General features: G+C 58.1%; 8 protein-coding genes across 8 annotated transcripts; 2 read left to right on the plus strand and 6 right to left on the minus strand.

The window, feature by feature from the left end:
• Position 1: 1 nt before the first annotated feature.
• On the minus strand, positions 2 to 1,369 carry MYCTH_2295239 (uncharacterized protein). The gene is made up of 2 exons (XM_003658828.1): positions 1,017 to 1,369; positions 2 to 916 (listed from the first exon to the last, which is right to left on the minus strand). The coding sequence occupies exons 1-2, from the start codon at positions 1,276 to 1,278 to the stop codon at positions 186 to 188; spliced, it is 993 nt and encodes a 330-aa protein (XP_003658876.1). The 5' UTR covers positions 1,279 to 1,369; the 3' UTR covers positions 2 to 185.
• A 356-nt stretch (positions 1,370 to 1,725) lies between these two features.
• MYCTH_2295242 (uncharacterized protein) lies at positions 1,726 to 3,490 on the minus strand. The gene is made up of 3 exons (XM_003658829.1): positions 3,368 to 3,490; positions 3,112 to 3,264; positions 1,726 to 3,027 (listed from the first exon to the last, which is right to left on the minus strand). The coding sequence occupies exons 1-3, from the start codon at positions 3,417 to 3,419 to the stop codon at positions 2,087 to 2,089; spliced, it is 1,146 nt and encodes a 381-aa protein (XP_003658877.1). The 5' UTR covers positions 3,420 to 3,490; the 3' UTR covers positions 1,726 to 2,086.
• A 337-nt stretch (positions 3,491 to 3,827) lies between these two features.
• On the plus strand, positions 3,828 to 5,088 carry MYCTH_2295243 (uncharacterized protein). The gene is made up of 2 exons (XM_003658830.1): positions 3,828 to 4,302; positions 4,397 to 5,088. Exons 1-2 carry the CDS (start codon positions 3,908 to 3,910, stop codon positions 4,833 to 4,835), a joined length of 834 nt encoding a protein of 277 aa, XP_003658878.1. The 5' UTR covers positions 3,828 to 3,907; the 3' UTR covers positions 4,836 to 5,088.
• An 884-nt stretch (positions 5,089 to 5,972) lies between these two features.
• MYCTH_2295245 (uncharacterized protein) lies at positions 5,973 to 8,805 on the minus strand. Its single transcript, XM_003658831.1, has 3 exons — positions 8,208 to 8,805; positions 7,986 to 8,142; positions 5,973 to 7,906 (listed from the first exon to the last, which is right to left on the minus strand). Exons 1-3 carry the CDS (start codon positions 8,261 to 8,263, stop codon positions 6,200 to 6,202), a joined length of 1,920 nt encoding a protein of 639 aa, XP_003658879.1. The 5' UTR covers positions 8,264 to 8,805; the 3' UTR covers positions 5,973 to 6,199.
• Positions 8,806 to 12,888: 4,083 nt separating this feature from the next.
• Positions 12,889 to 16,842, minus strand: MYCTH_2295248 (TAF1-like protein). Its single transcript, XM_003658832.1, has 3 exons — positions 13,675 to 16,842; positions 13,564 to 13,620; positions 12,889 to 13,511 (listed from the first exon to the last, which is right to left on the minus strand). Exons 1-3 carry the CDS (start codon positions 16,602 to 16,604, stop codon positions 13,046 to 13,048), a joined length of 3,453 nt encoding a protein of 1,150 aa, XP_003658880.1. The 5' UTR covers positions 16,605 to 16,842; the 3' UTR covers positions 12,889 to 13,045.
• A 518-nt stretch (positions 16,843 to 17,360) lies between these two features.
• Positions 17,361 to 19,445, plus strand: MYCTH_2295250 (uncharacterized protein). Its single transcript, XM_003658833.1, has 5 exons — positions 17,361 to 17,730; positions 17,804 to 17,938; positions 18,005 to 18,603; positions 18,692 to 18,792; positions 18,865 to 19,445. Exons 1-5 carry the CDS (start codon positions 17,536 to 17,538, stop codon positions 19,272 to 19,274), a joined length of 1,440 nt encoding a protein of 479 aa, XP_003658881.1. The 5' UTR covers positions 17,361 to 17,535; the 3' UTR covers positions 19,275 to 19,445.
• Positions 19,446 to 21,323, minus strand: MYCTH_2295253 (ARP4-like protein). Its single transcript, XM_003658834.1, has one exon. The coding sequence runs from the start codon at positions 21,006 to 21,008 to the stop codon at positions 19,617 to 19,619; it is 1,392 nt and encodes a 463-aa protein (XP_003658882.1). The 5' UTR covers positions 21,009 to 21,323; the 3' UTR covers positions 19,446 to 19,616.
• Positions 21,324 to 21,508: 185 nt separating this feature from the next.
• On the minus strand, positions 21,509 to 22,621 carry MYCTH_2122496 (uncharacterized protein; the record flags this gene model as incomplete). Its single annotated transcript, XM_003658835.1, has 1 exon — positions 21,509 to 22,621. The coding sequence occupies one exon, from the start codon at positions 22,619 to 22,621 to the stop codon at positions 21,509 to 21,511; it is 1,113 nt and encodes a 370-aa protein (XP_003658883.1).
• Positions 22,622 to 22,815: the final 194 nt, after the last annotated feature.

Below are 22,815 nucleotides of genomic sequence, written 5' to 3' on the forward strand. Positions count from 1 at the left end.
AAAGATGATTATGTTCCTTTTTTCTTTTGATATTAATAACGCAGGTCCCTCCCGCGTCTATTGTAACATTCTCTCTTCCCAGAAACGGAACATGGTCATTGACATATCCAACCAACCATCGATCCGGATGATACATTCTATAATTAAATCCCCAACACCATTCCGCCACCCAGACCGGACCAGTTCTAATCCCGTTTCCTGTCGACCCTCTCGAACACCCTCCTTTCAGCAGCAGAACTCGAACCGTGGCTCCAACCTTCCTCGTCCGAATCGGCAGCCGCGCCGCCGCTCTCCATCAACCGGATGCTCGACTCCTTATCCCTGTTCTTGGCGCGGTCCCTCCTGCTCGCTCCCAGCCTCCTGCCTCTCGTGTTGGCCCTCCCCATGACGTTGCCGACCCCGATGCGGCGCAGCTGCCTGTTCCAGCAGAAGGTGCCGACGATCATGAACGTGGCGAAGCCGAAGATGAGGGGAAGGGCGATGTAGAGCACCTCGTCGTCGGCCGGGGTGGGCGTGTGGACGGGCTTCTTGCGCTTCTTGGGCTTGTTCTGCAGCGTGATGGTGGGGCCCGAGTACCACTGGGCCGACCGGCTGTCCGGCGCCAGCGCGGCGATGCGCAGCGTGATGTTGGCCTCCTTGAGGCCGTGGCTCTTGAGGAGGGACTGGTCGAGGTGCCACTGGTAGAAGCCCCAGGCGGCCGAGATGGTGTCCGAGCTGAAGGCTTCCACCACCTGCCCATGCGGACCATGCGGGGCCGTTTCGGACGACGGGGGAAGCTCGGGGTCCGAAGAAGCCTCCTCGTCAGAATCGGGGGCGGGGGCGGGCTCGGGCACCACCGCTGGAGGGAGGTTGGCGTAGATGCCGACGATCCTGAGGGTGGTGTTCTGGCTGGGGAAGAAGGACGTGTCCCAGGTTACTTGATTCCGAGACGCCCTGGTTAATGACCTGCCCCGGTAACCGCGAGGAAACACAACTTGGGGAAAACCAAAAAAAAAAAAAAAAAAAAGGGTGCCCACCATAATGTGTTGACCCCGGATAGTAGACGTCGTTGTGCTTGGGAAGGCAGAACGGCTTAAAGGGCCCGTCGGTGTTGCTGCAGGTGACAAACGCATCGCTGCCGTCTTCGTTGGTGGGCACCGGCGGCGGCGGCGGCGCGGCGTCCGTCACGCTCGTGGTCGCATCGGTGCCAGCAGCGGCACTCTCGGGCGCCGGCGCAGCTGATGCGCTTCCTAGGAGCATCAGCCATGCGGCTGGCAGAACCAATCTGGAGGTGAGCATGGTGGTGCGGATGGCTCGGCAGAGCCGTCGAGGTCAAGAGGGGGTTTGTTCTATGTACAATCGGATGGGGGAGACCAAGATTGCTACGCAGCGAAGGAGCAATTGGTTCATTTAAGGTTTGTTGGAAAACTGGATCGTGATGATTCGGGCTCCGAAGGACTGATTTAATTATACTGTGTACAATGAGAGAAGTTCAAGGAGTGGACGGTCGAAACAGAATCGACCCAACGACGTCAAGTGTTCGCCCTCGAGCGGTAATTTTTGGATGCCGAGCAGCGCCCATTTAACTGTCGCGTGCGAGGGAACCCCCCCGCAACATGACATGTCGCGCAGAACAAACCGCGCTAAGACCGAGCCGGTGGATCCTGGCCTCGCCGCCAGATCCAAGCAGCCACATGCCTTCCTTCGGTGCTTCCGGGGCTCGCCCGGGCAGCTCGCTCCCAAATCGTTAATAATAGGCATACCACCGAGTACGGATTACATACATACATACATACATACATACAGGGGTAGAGTACTCCGTATCCCGTATCCGTGCTTTACTGAGCTCTCTTGATCGTGTCTAGGCAATATGTACCTATTCATCATTTCTTCTTTGCTCCTTTGGCTGCGAATTTTTTTTCTAAAAAAAAAAAAACTACCCATTCTTTTGTTGCCATTGATTCGAGCAGGAATTTGGGAACTTGTAAAAGAACCGCGAGCAACACTTTCCAACCTCGCAGGGTGTCGTCAGTGGCAGAGTCGCAAAACAAAACGAACAATGATTTTGGGTGTGAATTTGCACTATTCGCATTCGTTGTTTCAAGATTCATGAAACAGTATTCTTCGCAACGATGCCCCTGGCAAATTCCCCAAAGGTAATGTGCTGCTCCATGTCCACTTCCTCGTCCAGGTTCGGCTGGGTGAACACGGCGAGCGTGTTGCGGGCGATCCGGCCGTCGCAGAGGGCAGCCCTCGCGCCCCTGACAAAGTGCGGCACCGCCTTGAACTTGCCGGCCGTGATGCGCTCGAGGGCCTCGCCCGTCTGGAAGGCGATGCAGTCGCGCGGGATCTTGACGTGCACCGTCCGGCCGGTGCGCGACTTGATGTACAAGCCGGCGGCCGGGTCGGGCGACGAGTCCAGCTCGGGGAGCGGGGCGAGGTGCGACACGCCGGGCGAGGCGGGCTCGACCTCGGGCGCGGCCACCAGCGGGCTCGACTCGGACTCGTCGACGAACATGGCCGAGGTCAGGCCGGTCAGACAGCCGTGGTCGAGGTGGGTTGCGCACCAGTCGTCCTCGTCCGGATCGTTGTTGTTGGCGACCTCGTCCGACACGGACACGGGGGCCGGCTCCTTGGAGGGGTCCTCGGGGAAGTAGTGCAGCAGGCGGGCCTTGGTGGTGGTCGAGGTGCTCACGACGCGCTCCAGGTAGCCGCTCGGGTAGCCAGGAATCTCCTTCTGGGCGAACCTGTCGCAGGCCCTGGCCACGAGGACGGCCACGTCGATGATCAGCCGGCAAAGGTTCTCGAAGGTCTCCTTGAACCCGGGAAGGGTATCTTCACCGGGCCAGATGTTGGGCGAGAGGTACTCGGGGAAGTTGTCCGGGTTGAACTGCTCCGTGGGCACGGCACACGACAGCTTGGGGTCGACGTAGAAGGCACAGTTTGCGTAGAAGGAGCCCTTCAATGTGTCGACCTGGCCGTTCTTGAGCGTCTCCTTGCCGAGGGACCAACCGGTCAGATACTTTGCCTTCTCGTTCTCGAGCTTGTCTGGCGAGTTGGACGTTAGCGCAGTCAGCAGCACAGCCAGCAGCACAGCGTTCGGCTTTTCGCGGCACACAATGTGAAACGCACCGAGCTCTGACTTGGGCAGATTTCCCAGGTAAGACGAGTACGACAGCAGGTGGTGCCTCAAACTGGCAAACTCGGGCGGCACGTCCTTGACGACCAGAATCCCCAGCGAGTCGGGCCCGAAGGCCTCGTAGAGGGTTTCTGACGACACGGTGCCTGGAGGTTCCGGACAGAGAGCCCTTTGTTAGCGACGCCACTTACTAGTAGCACAAGTACACAACGGCAAAACCGCCCCACGCGGCGTGCAGTGGCCGCATACCGTCCTTGAGGTCTTGCAACGACACCGTTACAGCTTTTGCAATAGGAGCCATGGCCAAACAGGCTATCACCAGAGGAGTTAGCAATCTTTGCGGTACAGACCAGGGGAGAGTAAGAAGCTAGAAGCTGGGAGGAGCTGTTTTTGTGTTCAACCGATCACTTCTGCTGCCCCTCCAAACTGTGGGGCGGCCGCCAAGCTTTCCGGGGCGATCACTCCGTATGACCTGCTGAAGAGGGCAGGTGGGTGATCGCGGTGGACCAAGCGCCCGGGGCCAAAGTGCTCGGGGCCGACCGATGGGAAAGCTCGACTCTTATCGATAACGACGATAACGAACCATCCACGAATTGACGATGACGGCGAGTTAACGAATAGTAAGTAATCCGTACTTTGTAAACTGGAACTCGAGTGATTGACGAGACGACGCCAACCGCGCCAACTTGAGCTGCGGCACATCACGCACGCCAGCCAGACACACACGTCCACACCTATATACACACATATACACGCGCAACAACTCAATAATTCTAACAACGCGTCAGCATGGTTAAGCCACTCACGTTCAAAGGCGACAAAAAGCCGAAAAAGAGGAAGCGCACCGACGCCGGCGAGGGCGCAGGCAAGACGGGAGACGGCACTTCAGAGCGACAGGTCAAGGCGGCCAAACAAGATGACGCCGATGCCGAGCCTTCAGAAGACGACAGCTGGGTCTCGGCCGATGCCGTGAGCGACATCTCGGGCCCCATCATGATCGTACTACCGAGCGAGCCGCCCACCGCTCTGGCTTGCGACGCCACCGGCAAGGTCTTCGCCATGCCCATCGAGAACATTATCGACGGCAACCCGCTGAGCGCCGAGCCCCACGACGTGCGCCAGGTCTGGGTCGCCAACCGGATCGTGGGCACTGAGCACTACCGCTTCAAGGGGCACCACGGGAAGTACGCGTGATCGCTGCCCACCCCCCTCCTTTGTGCTCTCTCTCGCCCCTCGCACCGCCCAAGTCATTTGCTGACAGGAAAACCACGATTCAAGGTACCTCAGCTGCGACAGGATCGGCCTCCTGACCGCCACCGCCGACGCCATCTCCCCGCTCGAGACCTTCTCCATCCTCCCGACCGCCGACACGCCCGGGACGTTCCAGATCCAGACCCTGCGCGACACCTTCCTGACGGTCCGCCCGTCGCGGTCGGCGAAGGCCAGCGCGCCGCCCGAGGTGCGCGGCGACGAGACCGAGATCACGTTCAACACGACGCTGCGCGTGCGCATGCAGGCGCGCTTCAAGCCGCGCGTCAAGGCGTCGCGCGAGGAGAAGGCCCGCGAGAGGATCAGCCGGCGCGAGCTGGAGGAGGCCGCCGGCCGGCGGTTGGAGGAGCACGAGATCAAGATGCTCAAGAAGGCCCGGAGGGAGGGGAACTACCACGAGACCTTGTTGGATATCAAGGTCAAGACCAAGCACGACAAGTTCGGGTGAAGCAGGGAGGGGGACGGAGGACGGATGGATGGCGGTTTCAGAAGTTTTCTGTTTGCGGACGAAGTGGGGGCTATAGAACTTATCGTCGAGAAAGAGTAGCAGTATATGTAATGAATGATGATACCCTCTGGGGGAGAGAAGCAGTACAGTCTTTCTTGGGGAAACAACACTTCCTTTTCCTGGTGAAACCTACATCGATGAGAGCGCCAGAGAAGATGATACGTACCCCACCCCATCACTTCGATAAGCTCGGGTGTCCTCTCCATATCGGTGTAGTGTACATCGCAGGTATATATATGTACGTCCGTATACACTAGTGTTTGGTCCTCCGTCCGGTCGTGCCTACCCGATATATCGTCTAGGACAGCCATCCATTATAATAATGCCTTTAGGGCTTCCAGGGCCGAACAGTCGCTTCAGCTTCATGGTCATGCCCCGCCAATGCTTTTGCACAACCAAAGGCACTACACTCCACTACATGCCTGCCTACCTAAGGTAGGTAGTTATGTATAGTATGTACAGTACATATATACATACTACATACATAACTAACTGCTACGATAAACACAGCCGCATGTCCAGCCCGGAGTGGAGGAGGCCAAGACAAGTTCTAGTGTGCGACCAACTGCGCCGCCACGCGGGAACCGACCCGCCCGATCCGATCCCCCTGATAACCTCGCGCCCGTTAACTGTGGCGTGCAGAGTACTCCGTACTTGTAGGCGCATCCACCTCCGCAGAGGTGCTGCGAGGTTTGGGTTTTTCTCGTCTTTTCTTCGCTTCTCTCGTATGCCCGGGAGGCAGGCATCTGATCAAGAAATCATCTGCATCGCCAGGGACAATTCAGCTTAGAAGTGTTTGGATCATAGGCAGCTGTCACTTGTGTGTAAAACCTTGGTAACTATTTTTGACGCCTGCCCATTCGCCGCCTTCTCAAACTTTACCGCGCCCATGTTCTTGCGCGTGTCACTCCCCTCACAGAGATGCCCTCAAACAAGACGCCAGTCCAAATCTCAATCCAGGTCATTCCCAGCCTCGTTCATTCATTGCCTATCCTCGCGACCTTTTCAAACTCTTCGATCAACGCCGATCCCAATGCCGTTACGAAACAAATCCCCCCCCCCCCCCAAAAAAAAAAAATGACGGAACCCACAGATCCGGACCCCATCCCTAGAAGAAGTAGGAAAAGCTATACTGAGAAGGAAAACAAGGGGGATATCCTCAATATGGTACATGTCGGAAGAATACCAACGAATAAACCGGAGACAGAAAAAAAAACGAGAGAAGAGAACCCCCCAATACGTGAACAGGACCCCCAAGATAACGAACAGAAAAAAAAAAAAAAAGAGAAGTGTTGGTAGCTTTCTCAGTGATCAACCTTTACTCTCTTGGCATCGGCGCCCAACGCCTCACCGGAAGTCTCGTGATCCCCGCCATTTCCGCTAGGCTCCGGGCTCTTCCTCTTGAGCGGGGGTAGATCCTCCCGCAGGAAGGACGGGCCCATCCCGGCGACAGGCGTGGACCAGGTCAGCGGGCTCAGGGTGTTGTGCTCGTTACCCTTCATGCCCCATTCTGCGTAGAAAGGGTTGGGGCTCGGCATGAGGCCGTCTCCGAGGAAGCGGGACGGCAGGGAAGAGACGGGCGTCTCAATGGTCTGATGCGGAGGCGGCCGGGCAAATGGGTTGGGAGGGCCGGTGGCACCTGCCGAGAGGAGGGTTGCGGAGGCCGAAGGGGAGGGGGGCGGCAGGACGACGCCTGACGAATGCGAATCCGTAGGTCGTCGCGAGGGCTGCGACGTAATGTCGGTCGCGGTCGTGCCCCGCGGGGAAGCCGACCCGTTTGTAGCGCTGCCTCCGTCCGACTCGTCCGGGATTCGCACCTTCAACTGCGGCCGCGGGTTGCTGCCGCCGACGCGGAGGCTGTTGGACCGCGAGGGAGGGGTGAAGACGGTCTCGGGAATTGTCCCCAGCGACCCATTCCGCTTGATCTGAGGTTGTTGTGGTTGCGTGTTTATGCGGGGCAGCGATGGTGGCGAGCTCGGATTGCTGCCTTTCGGCGCACTGCCCGCGTCTATCGACTGTGATCTGCTAGACGGTGGTGCTTCTGATTTGACCTCGGGACGGCTAAACGCGGCTAGATGCTGCTGAAGGATCGACTTGTTCTCCTCAATCGGAGTGAAAATGCTCCCTCCCTTGCGCGGAGGTTGCTTCTTAACGTTGGTGTTCAGGAGGAGCGGTTGACGCGCTCTCTCCACTAGATCCTGCTTCGGCTTCGGCTCCGCGTGCGCGGGCGCGGGCGCGGGCGCGGGCGCGGGCTCCGTGGCGGGCGATTCCTGGGTTGGAACATAAATGTGGGGGACTTCGTGCTGTTGGTTCGGGGGAGGGGGCGGCAGGTGTTGCTGAGGCGGACTCTGAATGGGGTGGGCTTGTGCCTGCGCCGGCGGCGACATGTGCGGAACGGGCTGGGGAGGCAGCTGAGCGGGAGGCTGCGGCGGGGACACGGAATGGCGTCCGGGCTGTTGACCCTGCGGTGGCTGATGAGGGAAAGTCGCAGGTCCCGACGCTCTTCGCTGTTCGTCCACGTACGGCTGCATCTGGTGCGGATGCGGCTGTTGCTGCGGGTAGGAATATTGCGGGTGAGGTTGCGGCAACCCGTGAGGCATGTTTGGTGGCATATTGTGGGGGTTCTGGGCGTTGTACATGGCCGTCTGCGGCATGTAAGACCGGGAGAAGCCGTTCACAGCACCCGGTTGCGACCCGGGAGGACCAACTGGTTGGCCGACCATGTTCGCCCCCATTCGGTGAATGTCGTTGCGCGACGAGGGCCGGGACGCCATCTGGGGTTGGGGGGTGTGGCCGCGGGGCCCAAACACGCCATTGGGGATCGGGGGCGATGCCGAAGCCGTGTGATTTCGGATGACGGGGAACTGGGGCTGAGTTTGGAACTGAGGAGGGTACATCTGAGGATCCACGCCCTCGCCTTGCGGCGAGCTGCCGTTTTCGTCATCGTCGTCATCGTCGTCGGCTCCGCCGTTGAAATCCGCCGGGATCTTGTACTCATTGGGCTCACCGTGCTGTCGCGGTGCCGTGTTAGTCTTGTGTGTGTGTGTGCGTGTGTATATGTGGAATCGGGCCACGGGTTGAGCTGCTTACCAAGGTCCACCGCTGGAGCATCTCGCGCATGTCCCGAGACGAAAACTGGTGCAGCTTCTTGTTGTTGCCGAAGATGACGACGGCCACGTCGACGGAGCAGAGCACTGATAGCTCATAAGCCTTCTTGAAGAGGCCGCCTTTCCTCTTCAAAAAGGTGCTGATCACAAGCGGACAGAGTTAGCGGTGGGCGACGGGGATTCGGGGTTGCAAAGAGCGCCTTACACAGAGCGGTTCCTCTCATCTTTGATGGGCTTGATATCAATCTTCCTGCGACCCATCGTGACGGTGGTGCCACGGCCGAAGCGTCGGCGACACTAAGGCTTTGTGTGCTTGGATTCCGGCAACGTGAGCTCTGAACTCCCGATCAGAGGACAGCGTGATGGGCTTGTCCACACCCAGAAATGGGCGTCGGTGATGGTGACAACAGCGTTCTGCACGACAGCGCAGCTGTTCGAGACGGGACTAGTGGTCTTTGGGGGAGGGGGGGGGGGGGTTTGGAGGCTGCTTGGTGCTGGTGCTGGAGGCTTGCGTTGCCACTTCAAACACCGGACCTTCACGGAACGCGACAAATGGCGAGATTGGGGCCGCGGTCTTCCTTTTTGTGCGCTGCGAGCAGAGAGCGACCGTGAATCTCGACGAGCGACGTCCGATTTTCCAGTTCGCGACAAGGGTAGCCAAAAGATACTTGGGTACCTGAGGCGACGCTTGTGCAGCGGTTCGACGTCGAGACTGGATCTGGTGATGCTAATAATAGATCCGCAGAAGTTCAGAGGACAAGAGACATGAGGTGTGCAGGCCGGCAGGTGGGCAGAGAGAGTGGGCGGTGGGAGGGAAAAGGCAAGACCCCGGGGGGAGACCCTCAGCATGGGGACCCGCTGCAACATGGGGCAGAAAAAGCCGGAAAGCCACGAGTCAGGCTTGGCAGACCCACCAAGTAGTGTACGGATTAGTGTAGGTGGGTTGGGAGGGAGAAGCCGAAACATGGCTGCGATTGGCTGGATGCGGGTCTTTCACGCAGGCCCTCGAAATGAGAATCCTCTAGCCAATCCGTGCTCCGTAAGTTACTCTGTACATAAAATGAGGTTGCTTCGACTTGCTCCGGGCGTCGGGTGGCTGGGTCGAAGGGGGGGGGGGAGGGCGGTGATTGTCAACTGAGCAGTGTAAAGTTCCAGTTCGACCACGGCCTCAATCTAAGAGTTTTTCAAGGAAAGAAGTGCGGCAGACATAATACGACGAGTGGACGGAAGAGACAACGAGATGAGGGACGAGTGTTGGCATAGTGATAGTGACAAAAGCATGGGATCAAGCTCGCAACGAAGAAGTGCTGGACCAAAACCTACACTACACTAGTAGGGCTAACTACCGGAAATTTTGTAACGTATATCAGCGATTGACATGACTTTGGAAGCAGGATACCAAATCAATATAACCAGGTAGCATGACCATATATATATGCCTTTCCGAGACAACTTCTACACCAGGCTAGGTCGTCTTGCCGTGCGAAATTCGAAGCACTAAATGGGGAAGCGACTGTTGTCAATTGCTACGATCGCATCGTGCGAGGGAAAATCGTGCCATCAAGAACCGGAGTCGTACATACATTGTATGTGAGCATTCCATGATGATAGCAGACTGTCGCCGGAGGCGGAGGAAGTGGGTGTCTGTTCATGCAAATTTAGGTCGTTTTAGTAGTGCAGTGCTCCGCAGTGTGTAGTGCTCGCGTGGGGAGCCAACTAACTAACAAGGCTCGATCTGCAGCACTGGGTGCTGCAAAGGAAATGGACTCCGCCGCAGCCGGCAGCTGGTAGTTACTCCGGAGGGAATCTCGTGTCGGCCCTGAACAAGCCTTCCGTGCCCTCCTCTTCATTGAGCTCAGACATATTGTGTGTACACTGCACAATCGATCCGCATCTAACTAGACCAGACCAGGATTTCAGAGATAGGCCTCGGAACAGTAAAAAGTTGTACTAAAGTTGTACTAAAGTTGTACTTGAACGACTGCCAGATGGCGTTGGGCAAAACAACTTATAGTAACCATCGAGCCGCAAGATGTTTTGTGGCTGGAGCCTCAGCGACTGCTGCATCTCGGACCGGGGACGCGCCGGATTGCGGTCTGACAAGGGCTGTGATGATCGCCCGCCTCCACAGCGCAACAGCTCTGCTCAGCCAAAGGCCTCGGCTGCCCACTTGCGTGCAGTTTATACTACTTACCTTCTGCAAGGGCAATTTTACCACACTACTAGTATTTGCGGATTTCAAGTTGCGCATCGCATGCAACTGTTTGTCCGAGGGGAAGCATGACATGCATGGAAAGACGGGATCTATTTCGTTATCCCTGGCCGAATAACATTTCTCAGGGTGAGCGAGTTCCGAGTGCCAAGAACGCGAGCTCGGAGATTCCATCGCAACATCGGTTCGCGAAGCCAGGGGTTAACTACACAAGACGACAAGTCCACAAACGGAAACGCGTTCGAGATTGCGTTCCGCGGGCTACGGTTGCACCGCGTCCACCATCAACCAACCAGACACTTCATGATGCGGTCAGTTCGTCGTCACCTCTTGCACACCCTCCCGCGGTCGGATCCCTGCCGCAGAGAGCTTCTCGACCGGAGATGTGGGCAAAGCCTCGGTGGCGTCATTCCAGCTGAAGACCCGTCGAGAGCGATTGGACCGGTGGCTGGTGGGGTTTGACTCATGCCGAGTGCTGGTTGGCGGCTGTAAGCGCCGAGAGGGCTAAATGGCTGCGATTGGGCAAAATGTGCGATTTGCCCGCTTTCGATCTCGCACTACGAGTAGTTACTGCGGGTGTTGCGCACACCAATGCAAAGCTACATACTATTTTTAGCTATTTTTTAGCACAATCACTTGCAGCTCTCTTCTTGTGTTTCTCGAGACCCTTCGGCGACATGGAACCTTTGGTCATCCTGAACGTCGCCCGTCCGATCTTATTCCTTCCGTATACTGTGGTACTGACGACCAAAATTTAGTTTAGACGGTTCCCATGCCGATTAAGGCCCAAGATTCATGCGTTGCTGGTCGCACTGCAGCCGATGTTTTCCACTGTTGGATCATCTGACTTGCGCCCACATCCTACCCCAGCAACCCAACCCTTCACTACATAGAACCAACCATCTGACGAGCTTTCTGCCGTCGGTCGGTTGTTCTTGTCGACACCCGCTTCTGCTTATTCTGTTCCTGCTAGCAGTCGACGTCTTCATCCGAATACATGTTGACCCGAAGCATGTGTTTTAAATTAAACATCGCGGTGCTGGTTGGGCGGCATTGATTTAGCAAGGAGCCATGCCATGTAATTAGTGGTCAGACACAAAGTGCTGATATACATTATCATAGTAATACCGGAGGTTTGCTCGTCCTGGGCTACTCCGTAATAGAACCCTCACTTCAGAAAGTCCAGGTCACACACATCGTTATTCATTCATCAACTAGTCTTTCTATACAAACCCCTGGCCCAGCTGCCGCCGGTTACCACCCACCGGTTACCACCTACACGTTCTAGGACTGATTATCACTCCCCCCTCCTGTTCCCACCTTAGATCACGAAGATGACGACTCTGCATAATGAATAGGGTAACCAAGATAGCAGGGGATAGAAAGCCAAGACTTGATCGCCTCCACTACACTACGGGAAAGAGATACGTGACCCTGATTGCAAGCGCCGGGACGTACGAAGTACTGTAGTTACATCTCGAAGTGCCATCCCACATGCAGCTACATGGCACAGCTCCCACAGACCAACCCGGCCCCCCCCCCCCCCCCCCAAAACACACACCTGACCGGGAACCCCCGTCACACTCAACCGTTCCAACGGTAAACCCGCCAGATCGGGCGGACCATATGGCCCGGCCAAGGGTGGCCTTGCCGCACTTATGCCGGATGACCCGACGACTGACGAACGGGCCATGGACAGGACCTACAGTACAAGGGGTGGACATAGGGAAGGGGAACTATACACAGATACAGCCGCGTAATGTTGCAGATGGTGACAGATTTCTTCATGTGCAAGTCATCCCATGATCGGCAATAACCATAACCAGGCTCTTGAGGTGTATTGTTTCCTCGTTCTTTCTTTTGGAAACCCATACAAAGCATGCATGCCCCAACACCGTCGGAGAAATTCCCACATACATAACCACCAGGCCCCGAGTCGCGTTTCTCCCAGTCGATCCTTGCCATCCACACGTGGCCAACAAGATCCTGCCATCGCATCCCGTGTATGCCCATTGAACGCCTGTGCCGAGACCCCAGAAGAGAAGAAGGCGGGCATAGAACAACAAATGTAGGGCCAATGACAATCTCCCACTGTCATTGCCGCCTTTCCCCATAACCCTTCTCAATGTCCATTAACCGTAGCATAAGCTAAGCCACTTCGTCACCCCCAAAACTCCCAGATACTTTCGACCAAACGCCTCACTCTCGAAAAACCCACTCGAGTCTTTGCTTGGCATCGCATCGCGGATCGACAGACGGACCCGCTGGGACCCTGTCTCCCCTTTCTCGATGCCGGTTGCCGTTGCTCCAAACCCAACCGTGAACCATCTGCTAACACATAGCACCAATTCGACACTGCTTGAGCAGATGCACCAGCCCGCCAGCTGCTGTTATAGAAGCTCAGCCAAGGTTGACAAAGCTCGCAGCAACTGGAGCATTGGTGGAGCCCAAGCTGGCCGTATCGTCCGGGTTCTGGTTGCGCGGTTGCGAGCCGTTGAGGAGTGGGCAGAGTCTTTTTGATATCGAGTGTCAGCAGAACGGTTTTGGTGAACACGGCCTCATTGTGGAATGGAAAATAGAACAAGGAATGAGCGAGAAAAGAAAGAGCAGAAGAATAGAGCCTGGCTCGGAGGACAACTGATCCTCCCTCCCTCTCTCTCTCTCTAGGCTGGTAGTCCTCCCTCTTGAGCTCCTTGAGCTCACGAGAGGTAACTAGTTGGCTCCGACTCCGAGGCTCACTGAGCCTCCTCATTAACAAGCCTTGGTTGTTTCCTCCGGTAACGCGGTTCTGTCTACGCGAGAAAGAATGGGTCTGGCTCAGAGGTCAAAGGCTACTCGTCGCCAGAACCCCAATCCTCGGCATCTTCCCACGTTACGTGCTTCTCCTTGCCTTTGGAAGGCGGGTGTGGCTCCATGTTGTCCTCGAAGGAGCGCTTGTCCCAGCAACGGGGATCCCAAAACTTGTCACCCATGCGTGGGTTCTGGGTAGGCCGCCAACCGTCGCGCTTGCGAAACTTTGGGTACTTGCCGCCATCGGACAGGGCTTTGTTACGGGGTCGAGGTGCTTCCTTCCCAGAGCAGGGGCATACATACTTCTTGTTGGTCTTGATGTGGCCGACCTGGCCGCAGTTGGCACACTTCCTGGTTGTGCCAGTCACCTTTTCCGTAGACGGCTCGGGCGAGTCGTCGTCGCCAGGAATACCACCTTCGCGCATCTTTTGCTGGAGCTTCTTTTGTTTCTCGCGCTTCTTACGCCGCTCTTTGTTCTTTTCCAGGCGCTCCTGTTCGATGCGGGCCCTATGCTCCATTTAGCATTTCATGCTCCGACGGGGCCGATTGGTTCACTTACTTCTCGAGAATGAGCTCATCCTTCTCCGGATCGCCGGTAAGCTGGACGTTGTAGATGCTACTCATCGGTCAGCGCTGTTTGCTTGTTTCAGGCCACCGTCTCGACACCTACTCAATGTTCTCGAATTCCATTTGCCGCCGCCGCTTATTATATTGCGCGATGACGACCGGGTCGTGCACGATCTCGGTGACCATCTGAACCTCGCCGTTCTCGCCTTTGACCTCGCGGATGATCTTCAGCTTGCGCCAGTTCAGGGCGCTAGCCTGGCTCTGGCTCACCACACTCTGGCCGTCGGCGGCGGCCGCGGACTGGGCCGGCTGGCTGTGCACGTTGAACCGCTCGTCCTCGTCCTCTTGGGCAAGGACGTCGTCGTCGTCGTGCTCCTGAGTATCTTCTAGGCTCTGCTTCTGCCGATTCCAAATGTCCCTCAGGGACTCGGTGTAGAGGTTGTCTTGGTTCTTGACATTGTACATGTGGCCGCCGTTGGCCTTTCGTTGTCGCTCTATGGCATCGGCAGACGTCGCAAGTGGACCATGAAGCTGCTCCAGGAAGCCGCCTTTCATCGAGGTTCGTAGGTAGCTGACGCCGAGGCCTTTGCCTGTCGGGTCCCCCGGGCCGTGAACGGCAATCATAGCCTTGCCGTGGCTGGCGTCGATGAAGGCCTTGGTGAGCCGCCACGGAGCCATTTTGTTAGCAAGAGCATCCGGCGGCAGCTCGTCGCCCTCCATCACGTCATCGTCCTTGAACATTGCGTCGTTGATCTCGTACCCGCCGTTCTCAAGCTCGTGCGCTCCCACCTGCATGGCGTCGAGAAGGCAGACCTCTTCCGGACGGACGAGCTCTCGTATCTCGGACTCGGGCATGAGTTCCTCGCCTTCGGGAAGCACCCAGTTCCTCTGTTCCTTGCGGAAGACCAGGAACTCCTTGAGCTTCTGACGGTTTTGCGACTCGTTGGAGTCGGCCACATGGCGAGTGATGTCGGTCAAGGTCACGTTATCACTGCGATGTAAAAGCCGGTAAGACACCATCTTCAGCCGGTTCTTGGCAATGTTCGTGACACGCCGAGAATGGGGCCCGGGCACTTCCATCGACGGCAAGATCTGTCCCACGACGAAGAGGTGATCAATGTTGCGTAGGTACCACGTCGACCCGTTTCTGCCCGTGGTGCTCCGGCCCAGGATGAAATCGGTGCTCCTCGGCGTGTGCTTGAAGATGGGAGCACGGAACATCTGGTTGTGCAGCGTGGGAACCGTCTCGCCGGGGTGGACCTGGCCGACCATGGCAAAGGGCGAGCGGTCTTCCGGCATCAAGATGTAGGGCTCTCCAAGCTCCCGCTTTTCCGGCCTGGCATCGGTGCCTTTGGAGCGGCGGTAGTAGTTGATTATCTTCTGACCCATGCCAAAGTTGGACAGGACGATGGGGATCTCCTCGCAGTACTCAAAGAGAATCGCGGTCGAGTTGTCGTTCATGGTGAGATCCGAAGAAGTCTGGAAGATTTCCGGTATGCGCTTGCCCTTGAGCTGCTTCTTCTTCTTCACGGTCGGAGGCTTGAACTTGACAAAAGTGAACGCGTCCTTCTTCGGCTGGAACTGGGGCCGATGGTAGCTGTGAGGATCGCTGGCGGACAGCTTCACCTTATAGTAGGGCCACGATAGCCTCTTTGCTGTCATGCTGTGCTCGACCGGAATGGAGGCCAGCGTAGCGCGGACCTTGCTCTGGCTGTTCTCCTTCAACGCGTCGTAAGCGGTGTCCGATGAGAAGTTGAACCGTTGCGACAGGTCGCGGCCGAGGCGCCCGTTGGCCATCCGCACCATCTTGTGCTGTACCTTGCGTCTCTTGGCGACGCGCTCCGATTCGACATCATCAATAAGGAGATAGGGATCGTTCATGTCGAGAATGACACGCTTGCCCAGCTTAGAGGTGGCCTCCTCGAAGTTGTCAAAGTTGGGCGCGGTGAACCGCGGAATGGGAGGAAGGCCCTTTGGAGTCTCCCTGCGCCGCTTCTTAGGCGGGGCGTCGAGGAACATCCTGTCCCAATCTTCATCATCGCCGTCAAGCTCAGTCTTAATGAGCATATTGTCGGGGACGTGCTCGGATTCGGCCGGGGACGGGGCCCGATTTGGGAGGGTGTCGCCTAGGCGGATCATCGAATCCCAGTCGTCACACACCAGGGCGATGTCACGGAGGGTGTAGCCTCCGACGACCTCCGAATCGGAATCGTCTTCCAAGTTGAAGACCTCGAGGTCCGCTTGTTCGAGCGGCTCGGGTTCCTCGAGGGAGATGAGGCCGCGGCCTTCGGCATCCCGAATCCTCTGGTAAACGGATGACTGAGCGGGACCGGGGATTCGGAACAGCTTTTCTTGGTCGGCTTCGAGATCCAGGCTGAGCTTTGTTGGTACCAGCGGTTTCGGTGGCTTGACGGGTTTCTTGGAGATCCAGTGAGCCTGCTTCGGGCGGAGGATCTGGTTCCAGGGCAGAACGGCATTTTCTTTGAATCCCGGGAACGCTTGTTTCACGGCTTCGGCAAGGCTCTCGGCCGGAGGCGGGATATTGGGATCTTGGTTTGCGTCGCTCGGCTTCGGCCCGTGATCAAAGTTGAGAGCGATAAGGTCTTCGAGAGACTCGCGCGGTCGCTCGTCAACGTCCATGCGGTCTTCATCGTCGGCGCTCATCGGATGGGGGGACGACGCGACATCACCGTTGGCGCCCGCGGGCGACGAGGGCAAGTTCTCGCCAAACAGGTCGTCGTCGTCGTCATTATCGTCGGTCAAGCCGGGGCCCTCGCCGCTAGCACCGCTCGCGGGAGGTTCCTCGTCGGGTAATTCATCGTCGCTGAGATCGATATCCTCGTAGTCGACGGCATCGTCGGCCTTGCCGGCCTGATCGAACGAGGCGCCCTGCTCGATTTTGCTAAGGAACTCGCCGACGCCGCTCGCGAGGCCCTTCTGAATTTCTTGGATAGCGGCATCATCACGGGCCTCTTGAACTTTCCAATCCTCATCGTTGAGAGTGTCAAAGTCGGGGTCTCCGTCGGGAGCCATGATGATGTCGGCGTCGGATTATCAGGTTTCGCGATGGCCTCGACGTTCTCCGGGCGCTGCGCGAGGCGCGGACTGCTAGATCATGATACTCAACGCTGGAGTGTTAGCAGCGTTAGCAAGACGCGGCGCTGTGTGCAAGACAGAGTCTAATACAGCAGCGACTCGCGGCGGTTGCGCAGAAAGAAGGGGCGGCCGACCGATCGAAGCGAGTTGGAGAAGCCCTGCTGCTTGTTACCGCGTACGCAGTTCAAAGAAGGTCTGCCAAGCATTGGGGCGCCGTCGGCGCGGTCAGGATGTGGGTCTCGAACTGGGGTGGGGCCGCAACGACTGGATTAATTACACGAAGCACTGATTACAATACAGTTTCACTACCTTGAAGACCCTTGTTATGGAACTAGCCGTTCTTGTTTCACTTGCACGCTGCGAATGGTGACAACCTCAGTAGCGCGAGAAACGGGTGTGTATCGAACCAACTCAGATCGGCGACTTGCTCCTACCTTCGATAGATTACGAAAACTCGAGGAGTTTCCCACGTTCGCTTGTGGTGTTTGATGGTGCCTTGTAACTTGTGCTTGTTTTCTCCTTGACACAATCCAATGGTGTCGGAACCAAAACGGAGAACCGGCTCCCGTTAGGGAACCACGGCCAGAATGGTAGGCTATAAGGGCGCCTAAACCCGGCCACAAATGGCGCTTCTTCAAGTGCGATGTGTTGCGCGCCTTCCTTTTTTTTTACACTTGATTCCGCTGAAAGAGTATTTTAATGTAATGATGATTGATGTGTGGGCCACAACCGCAGTTTCATCCCCGCAGTTCATGCTGGCAACTCCAACCCCTCAGTCACCTCCACTGAGCTCAGGTTGTCCTCAGAGGTAATAAGGGTGCGATACATACGTATAGTCCATCCAGCACACCGAATCGCCTCGGTCACGATGGCGGCCCCCCTACGCGATGATTCCGAGCTCAAAACCCAGCTTCGATCACGGTTCGTGGGCAAGACGCTCAGCGAAGTGCCGATGCCCTCGATAGTGCTGGATCTTGCGAAGCTCGAGTTGAACTGCGAACGCATGCTCGAGGCGACGGAAAGACTGGGACTCTTGTGGCGGGCACATATCAAGTCTCATAAAGTGAGCCTCGCCATGTGAATGAAGCCTTTCCCGTCGAATACCGGTCCCTAAATGAAGCCCAACTCCGGCCCAGACCACTGAACTCACACGCCTCCAAGTCGGCGACACCCGGACCTCGGCCGTCTCCCTGATCGTCTCGACCATCACCGAGGCGGAAAACATCCTACCCCTGCTGCAAGAGTACCAGTCCCATGGCCGGCCCGTCAACGTACGTGCGTACGCGTCCAGTTGCAAGCGCCCCCCCTTCCCGCTGACCTCCTCGGAACGCGCGCAGGTCCTCTTCTCCTTCCCCCTCTTCCCCAGCGGCATCCCGCGCCTCGCCGCCTTCGCGTCCGCCCTCGGGCCGGGCTCCCTGACGCTGATGATCGACCACCCGGCCCAGCTGGCCGCTCTCGCCTCCGTGCCCGCGCCCTTCCCGCACCCGCCCCAGGTCTTCCTCAAGATCGACACCTCCTACGGCCGCGCCGGTGTGGCCCCCGGCACGCCGGCCTGCTCCGCCCTCGTCGACGCCGCGCTCGGCGCCGAGGCCCGCGGTCTGTGCGCCCTGCACGGCCTGTACTCGCACGCGGGGCACAGCTACGGGGCGCGCGGCGGCGCCGCCGACGCGTTGGCCTACCTGGCTGCCGAGTTCCGCGGCCTGGCCGGGGTCGCCGCCGAGGTCGCCGCCCGCAGGAGGAACAACGGGGCGAAGACGGAGTTGGTCCTGTCGGTCGGGGCGACGCCGACCGCGACGGTCGTACAGCAGTTCGGGCTGCTCGCTGGCTCCGAGGGGACCGGTGGCGGGAAACCCGACGAGAAGACGGGTGAGGTGGAGAGGTTGGTTGCAGACTTGAAGGGCCAGGGTTATGCACTGGAGGTCCATGCCGGGGTCTAGTACGTTGATGTTTTTCTTTTTTTCTTTCTTTTTCCTTTCTCCTTTGGATCTGCCGACTTAGTTGGGCAGCCTGCTAACCTGAGATAGTCCGACGTTGGATATGCAGCAGCTGGCTACGCATGCCAGGGACACGTCGTTGATGACGGTAGATGATATCGCGATCAGTGTGCTCGCAGAAGTGGCTTCAAGTAAGTGGACCATCACACACGGCTATGGTTGAAGTGGTTGTACTAGTATGGATTACTTATACGCCGGATCAGTTTACCCCGGTCGCGGCGCCAACGGTACGACTGAAGCCCTCGTCACCGCCGGCACCCTCGCCCTTGGCCGTGAGCCCGTCGCGGATAAGGGTGAGGTGCCGGGGCAGGACTATCACGGCTGGGGGTTTCTGATGCCATGGGGCTTGAACAACCCGGTGCCCGGTCCGGACTTCCCGCGGGTCCACGACGGCTGGCAGGTAGGCCGTATCAGCCAAGAGCACGGCATCCTGACCTGGCAGGGCAAGAAAGAGGACGAAGTCCCGCTTCAGTATGGGCAGAGAGTCCGCATCTGGCCCAACCACAGCTGCATCGCCGGCGCTTGCTTTGACTGGTATCTCATTGTCGACAGCAGGAACAAGGGTCGCGAGGACCAAGTCATCGATGTGTGGCCCAGATGGCGTGGGTGGTAATATGTAGAGCATGCCGTCCGAGCGTGATTGAAAAGCCAGTTACCGGTGGTTTGGAAGCTCTCTGATAAAAAGGGGGGGCTTATTGATCACAATTACGAATACTGCGCAGCAACAACACCGGCCCGTATTTTTTTGTCCCCCTTCGGAGGCCAGTTACCTGTCCCATCCCTTGACTACTCCATACGCCATCTTTCGAAACCTTGAGCGTTACAAAATACTGACTTCTTGCCACTGGCACCGTCATCTTTCTGACAATCCTTAGAGTTTTCATCTCGTGCCCGTTTCCCACATACCATGGCTTGCTAGCCGTTCGCCACATGCTCCTGTTGTAACGCGACCTCTCTACTTGCAGCGCTTCTCCACGATACCCGCCCCGTTTTCGTCGTACTCTTTCCTCGAGATCCACATCTGGTGGAAGGTGCCCAGGCTGGCCAGGATGCTCCCTCCGATCCAGGCGCCGAATCGCCTCTCGCTCGTCAAGCCGGCCGCGTGGATCTTGATCTTGAGGCCCGGGTACATGGACGTCAGCTCCTGGTTGAGCCGGTCGTTGAACCCGTTCAACAGACTGGTGCTCCCCGTGACGACCACGTTGCCGAGCAGGTTCGGCCGCAGATCGACGTCGACCCCGTCCAACGCCGCCTTGATGAGGGCAGGAATGGTCTGCGCCTTGGTCAGGGTCGCCTCCTCGCCGACGGCCGGGTACGCGGCAGACTCGTCCCACATGCCCTCGGCCACGCGGAAGCGCTGCTCGCGCCACATCTGGTTGGAGCCGTCGGGCATCTCGAACACGCGGCCCGGCTGGCTTTTGGCGTAGTCCTCGTTCCCGGGGGCCATGAACCGGCCGGGGCCCCGCCATACCTCAACGACCGACTCCTTGAACTCGGTGAGCACGCGCTCTTCCTCGAAGGCGCGGAACGAGTCGGAGATGGGGAAGTCAAAGGTGCGCAGCCTGGCGTCGGCGGGGGCGCCGGCCTCGACGGGCTTCTTGTTCTCGACCATGAAAGTCGGCACGATGTCGACCTTTGGCTCGTTGTTCTTCCACATGGAGCGGATCTGGCCGCTCAGCCAGACTCCCGCGGCCGGCGATCGCTGGACAGACCTCTTGAGCACCATACCGTCGTGGACGGCCGTGACGCTCGTGTTCGATCCGCCGACATCGAGCACGAGGGCGGTAGCCTTGCCGGCGGCGAAGGCAGCCAGGACGGGGGTTTTACTGAGCCAGAAAGCCGGACAGCCCCAGCTTTCCATGCAGACCTCGATCGCCTTCTCGCGGGCCTTGGCCGGGTTCCAAGGCGCCTCGCTGACGAGCAGGGGGTTCTCGGCGAGCGGCTTCTCGAGCGCATCGGTGGCGTCTTCGTTGGCGCCGTTCTCTCCCATCTCCACGTCGCCGTCGTCACCCACGTTGAGGTTGTTCTTGCTCGGAGGGGTTGGCCGTGGAGGCTGCAGGCGGTTGACCAGCACGTGTTCCCAGGCGCGGGTGGCGGCGTCCCAGTCCTCGACGAGGCCATCGCGGTTCATGTAGTTGCGCACTTCGAAACCGGCACGCGGCGTGATTACCGGGTCGCCAAAGAGGTCGCGGCCGTCGATATGGCCATAGAAGGACGGGATGACCTGCTTAGGCATCTCCTCCCCCGCGTACCCCGCGCGGGTGTTGCAATAGCCGGGATCGAGAACAAGGGCAGAGACCTCATCTGCGACGGTTAGCGATCGAGCGAGGGGATGCGTAGGAGGCATTGTCGGAAAGAAGTTTTGCGCTGGAGCTCACCTCCGCCGTAGATGTCGGTCGGCTGCACCGACGAGGATAACGGTTGTTGTGACATGCTCGATATTTGTGATGTGCTATGCGCAGTCCCGGCTCGGCAAGTACTGGGCAATCCGCTGGTGGAATGGAAGAATGCGATGGCAATTGCGCGGTCGCGTCTGACGCGTTTGGTGGTTGATTGAGCAAGTTGCGCCTCCAAATTCGAGAGTTGCAGCGAAGCAAGCACTCAATGGGCAAGCTAAAAGGTGGGGCAGAGCTTTAGGCCTGCACGCTCGGCATTGGAGGGACAAGGAAGGAACAGCAGGGGCAGATGAAAGAGATAATAGCATCCCCAAATGGTTAATAAGGCAAATTCCTTCCTTCCTGTTATCAAGCGAAAACCAAGGCCAATTCACTCTATGGGTATCGTCCTAACCGCCTTTCAAGAACTCCAGCGCTGACTGCAGAAGGTAAAAAAAAAGGAACTAGAACATTATATCCTCGTGATTATCACATCCTCATCTTCCAAGTCACTGTCATAGTCCCTCCCTTCGCCATACAGCACCTCACAGACACCCGCCAAAGGCACGTCCATTACGGCATCCGTCCCCTCGTTCCAGACCTCCCTCCAATTCAACTTGGCCCCGTCCCCTGGCGCTGGTGTTGCTGCTGCTGCAGCCGCGGCCGCAGCCACAGCCACCCCCTCTCTCGTTACTGTCCCCCTCCTCCCCCTTCTACCACCACCACCCCCTCCTCCTCCTCCCCCTCCTCCTCCTCCTCCTCCTCCTCCTTCTCGACGTCTCTTGTCTCCCCTGATGATCCTCCCCTTGGAATCCACGACGGCCACATTGGCAGCCTCGTCCACGATGGTCTCGACGCTGTTGAGGGGCAGGGTCAGGATCTCGGTGTTGTAGGCGGCCAGCGCGACGTAGATGTAGACGAGCAGCATGACGAGGAAGCTGGGGATGGCCAGGGACCACCACCGGTTCGGGTAGTAGTAGATGCCCAGCGCGTGCAGGAAGGGCGAGGGCAGGTAGCTCCAGAGGAGGTAGATGAGGAAGGTGAGCGAGCTGAGCAGGTACAGCACGAAGCCGTAGTACTCGTACGTCGGCACCTTGGGCCGCGCGCGCGGCAGCGGCTCGCCCGGCGCCGCCTGGCTGCCCCCCGCCGTGGTGCTGCCGGCGCCGCCGTGGCCGTCGTCGTCGGACGCGTCGGGGGTCGTGGGGCGCGACGGGCGCAGAAGGGAGGTCAGCGACGGGGATGGGGGCAGAGGCGTTGGCGGGCGGCCGTAGAAGGGGGGCGCGAACGCGTGTTGGCTGAAGGGTTGTTGCGGGGGGCGCCCGCTATCGCCGTCGCCGTCGCCATCGTCTTCTTCTTCTTCTTCTTCCTCTTCTTCTTCTGCTTCTGAGCCCGACCCGGAAGCAGACGCGGATGAGTAGCCTTGTTCGTCGTCCTCGTCGGCGCGACCGTTTTCTCCGCCGTAGTCGTGAATTGGATTGAGGTTGCTGGAGCTGGACGAGTCGTGGCGGGCAAGAGGCCGGTTGTCGTCTATATTGGGAGTGTGAACGCCATCATCGTCGGCTTCTTCCTCTGGAGTTACTAGCATGGTGCTGTCATCAGAATGCCTGGGAGGGTTATCGCGATGCATTGGATGGTAGTGTCTGGGAGCAAGCCCCGGGAACCTTCCATGCTCTCTCTCTCTCTCTCTCTCCTGCCTGCAATCGATAACTAAATTCGCTAACGTTAGTCAGGTACTGGGGTTGCAGTCAGGGGTGGATAAGTGCAAGACGGCCAAGCAGC

Source organism: Thermothelomyces thermophilus, chromosome 1 (assembly GCF_000226095.1).
Source record: "Thermothelomyces thermophilus ATCC 42464 chromosome 1, complete sequence".
Lineage (NCBI taxonomy): Eukaryota > Fungi > Ascomycota > Sordariomycetes > Sordariales > Chaetomiaceae > Thermothelomyces > Thermothelomyces thermophilus.

What these genes read in the sequence shown, in the direction of transcription:
- MYCTH_2295239 (XM_003658828.1), bottom strand. Translation starts at nt 1,278, where the DNA reads ATGCTCACCTCCAGATTGGTTCTGCCAGCCGCATGGCTGATGCTCCTA. An exon ending in TCCGGGGTCAACACATTATG is followed by an intron (nt 917 to 1,016) that starts GTGGGCACCCTT and finishes CTCGGAATCAAG; the next exon opens with TAACCTGGGACACGTCCTTC.
- MYCTH_2295242 (XM_003658829.1), bottom strand. Translation starts at nt 3,419, where the DNA reads ATGGCTCCTATTGCAAAAGCTGTAACGGTGTCGTTGCAAGACCTCAAG. An exon ending in GTTGCAAGACCTCAAGGACG is followed by an intron (nt 3,265 to 3,367) that starts GTATGCGGCCAC and finishes CGGAACCTCCAG; the next exon opens with GCACCGTGTCGTCAGAAACC. An exon ending in TCTGCCCAAGTCAGAGCTCG is followed by an intron (nt 3,028 to 3,111) that starts GTGCGTTTCACA and finishes CCAACTCGCCAG; the next exon opens with ACAAGCTCGAGAACGAGAAG.
- MYCTH_2295243 (XM_003658830.1), top strand. Translation starts at nt 3,908, where the DNA reads ATGGTTAAGCCACTCACGTTCAAAGGCGACAAAAAGCCGAAAAAGAGG. An exon ending in TTCAAGGGGCACCACGGGAA is followed by an intron (nt 4,303 to 4,396) that starts GTACGCGTGATC and finishes CCACGATTCAAG; the next exon opens with GTACCTCAGCTGCGACAGGA.
- MYCTH_2295245 (XM_003658831.1), bottom strand. Translation starts at nt 8,263, where the DNA reads ATGGGTCGCAGGAAGATTGATATCAAGCCCATCAAAGATGAGAGGAAC. An exon ending in GATGAGAGGAACCGCTCTGT is followed by an intron (nt 8,143 to 8,207) that starts GTAAGGCGCTCT and finishes GCTTGTGATCAG; the next exon opens with CACCTTTTTGAAGAGGAAAG. An exon ending in TGCTCCAGCGGTGGACCTTG is followed by an intron (nt 7,907 to 7,985) that starts GTAAGCAGCTCA and finishes GCACCGCGACAG; the next exon opens with CACGGTGAGCCCAATGAGTA.
- MYCTH_2295248 (XM_003658832.1), bottom strand. Translation starts at nt 16,604, where the DNA reads ATGGCTCCCGACGGAGACCCCGACTTTGACACTCTCAACGATGAGGAT. An exon ending in ATGGAATTCGAGAACATTGA is followed by an intron (nt 13,621 to 13,674) that starts GTAGGTGTCGAG and finishes ACCGATGAGTAG; the next exon opens with CATCTACAACGTCCAGCTTA. An exon ending in GATGAGCTCATTCTCGAGAA is followed by an intron (nt 13,512 to 13,563) that starts GTAAGTGAACCA and finishes AATGGAGCATAG; the next exon opens with GGCCCGCATCGAACAGGAGC.
- MYCTH_2295250 (XM_003658833.1), top strand. Translation starts at nt 17,536, where the DNA reads ATGGCGGCCCCCCTACGCGATGATTCCGAGCTCAAAACCCAGCTTCGA. An exon ending in CACATATCAAGTCTCATAAA is followed by an intron (nt 17,731 to 17,803) that starts GTGAGCCTCGCC and finishes ACTCCGGCCCAG; the next exon opens with ACCACTGAACTCACACGCCT. An exon ending in GCTCGCAGAAGTGGCTTCAA is followed by an intron (nt 18,793 to 18,864) that starts GTAAGTGGACCA and finishes ACGCCGGATCAG; the next exon opens with TTTACCCCGGTCGCGGCGCC.
- MYCTH_2295253 (XM_003658834.1), bottom strand. Translation starts at nt 21,008, where the DNA reads ATGCCTCCTACGCATCCCCTCGCTCGATCGCTAACCGTCGCAGATGAG.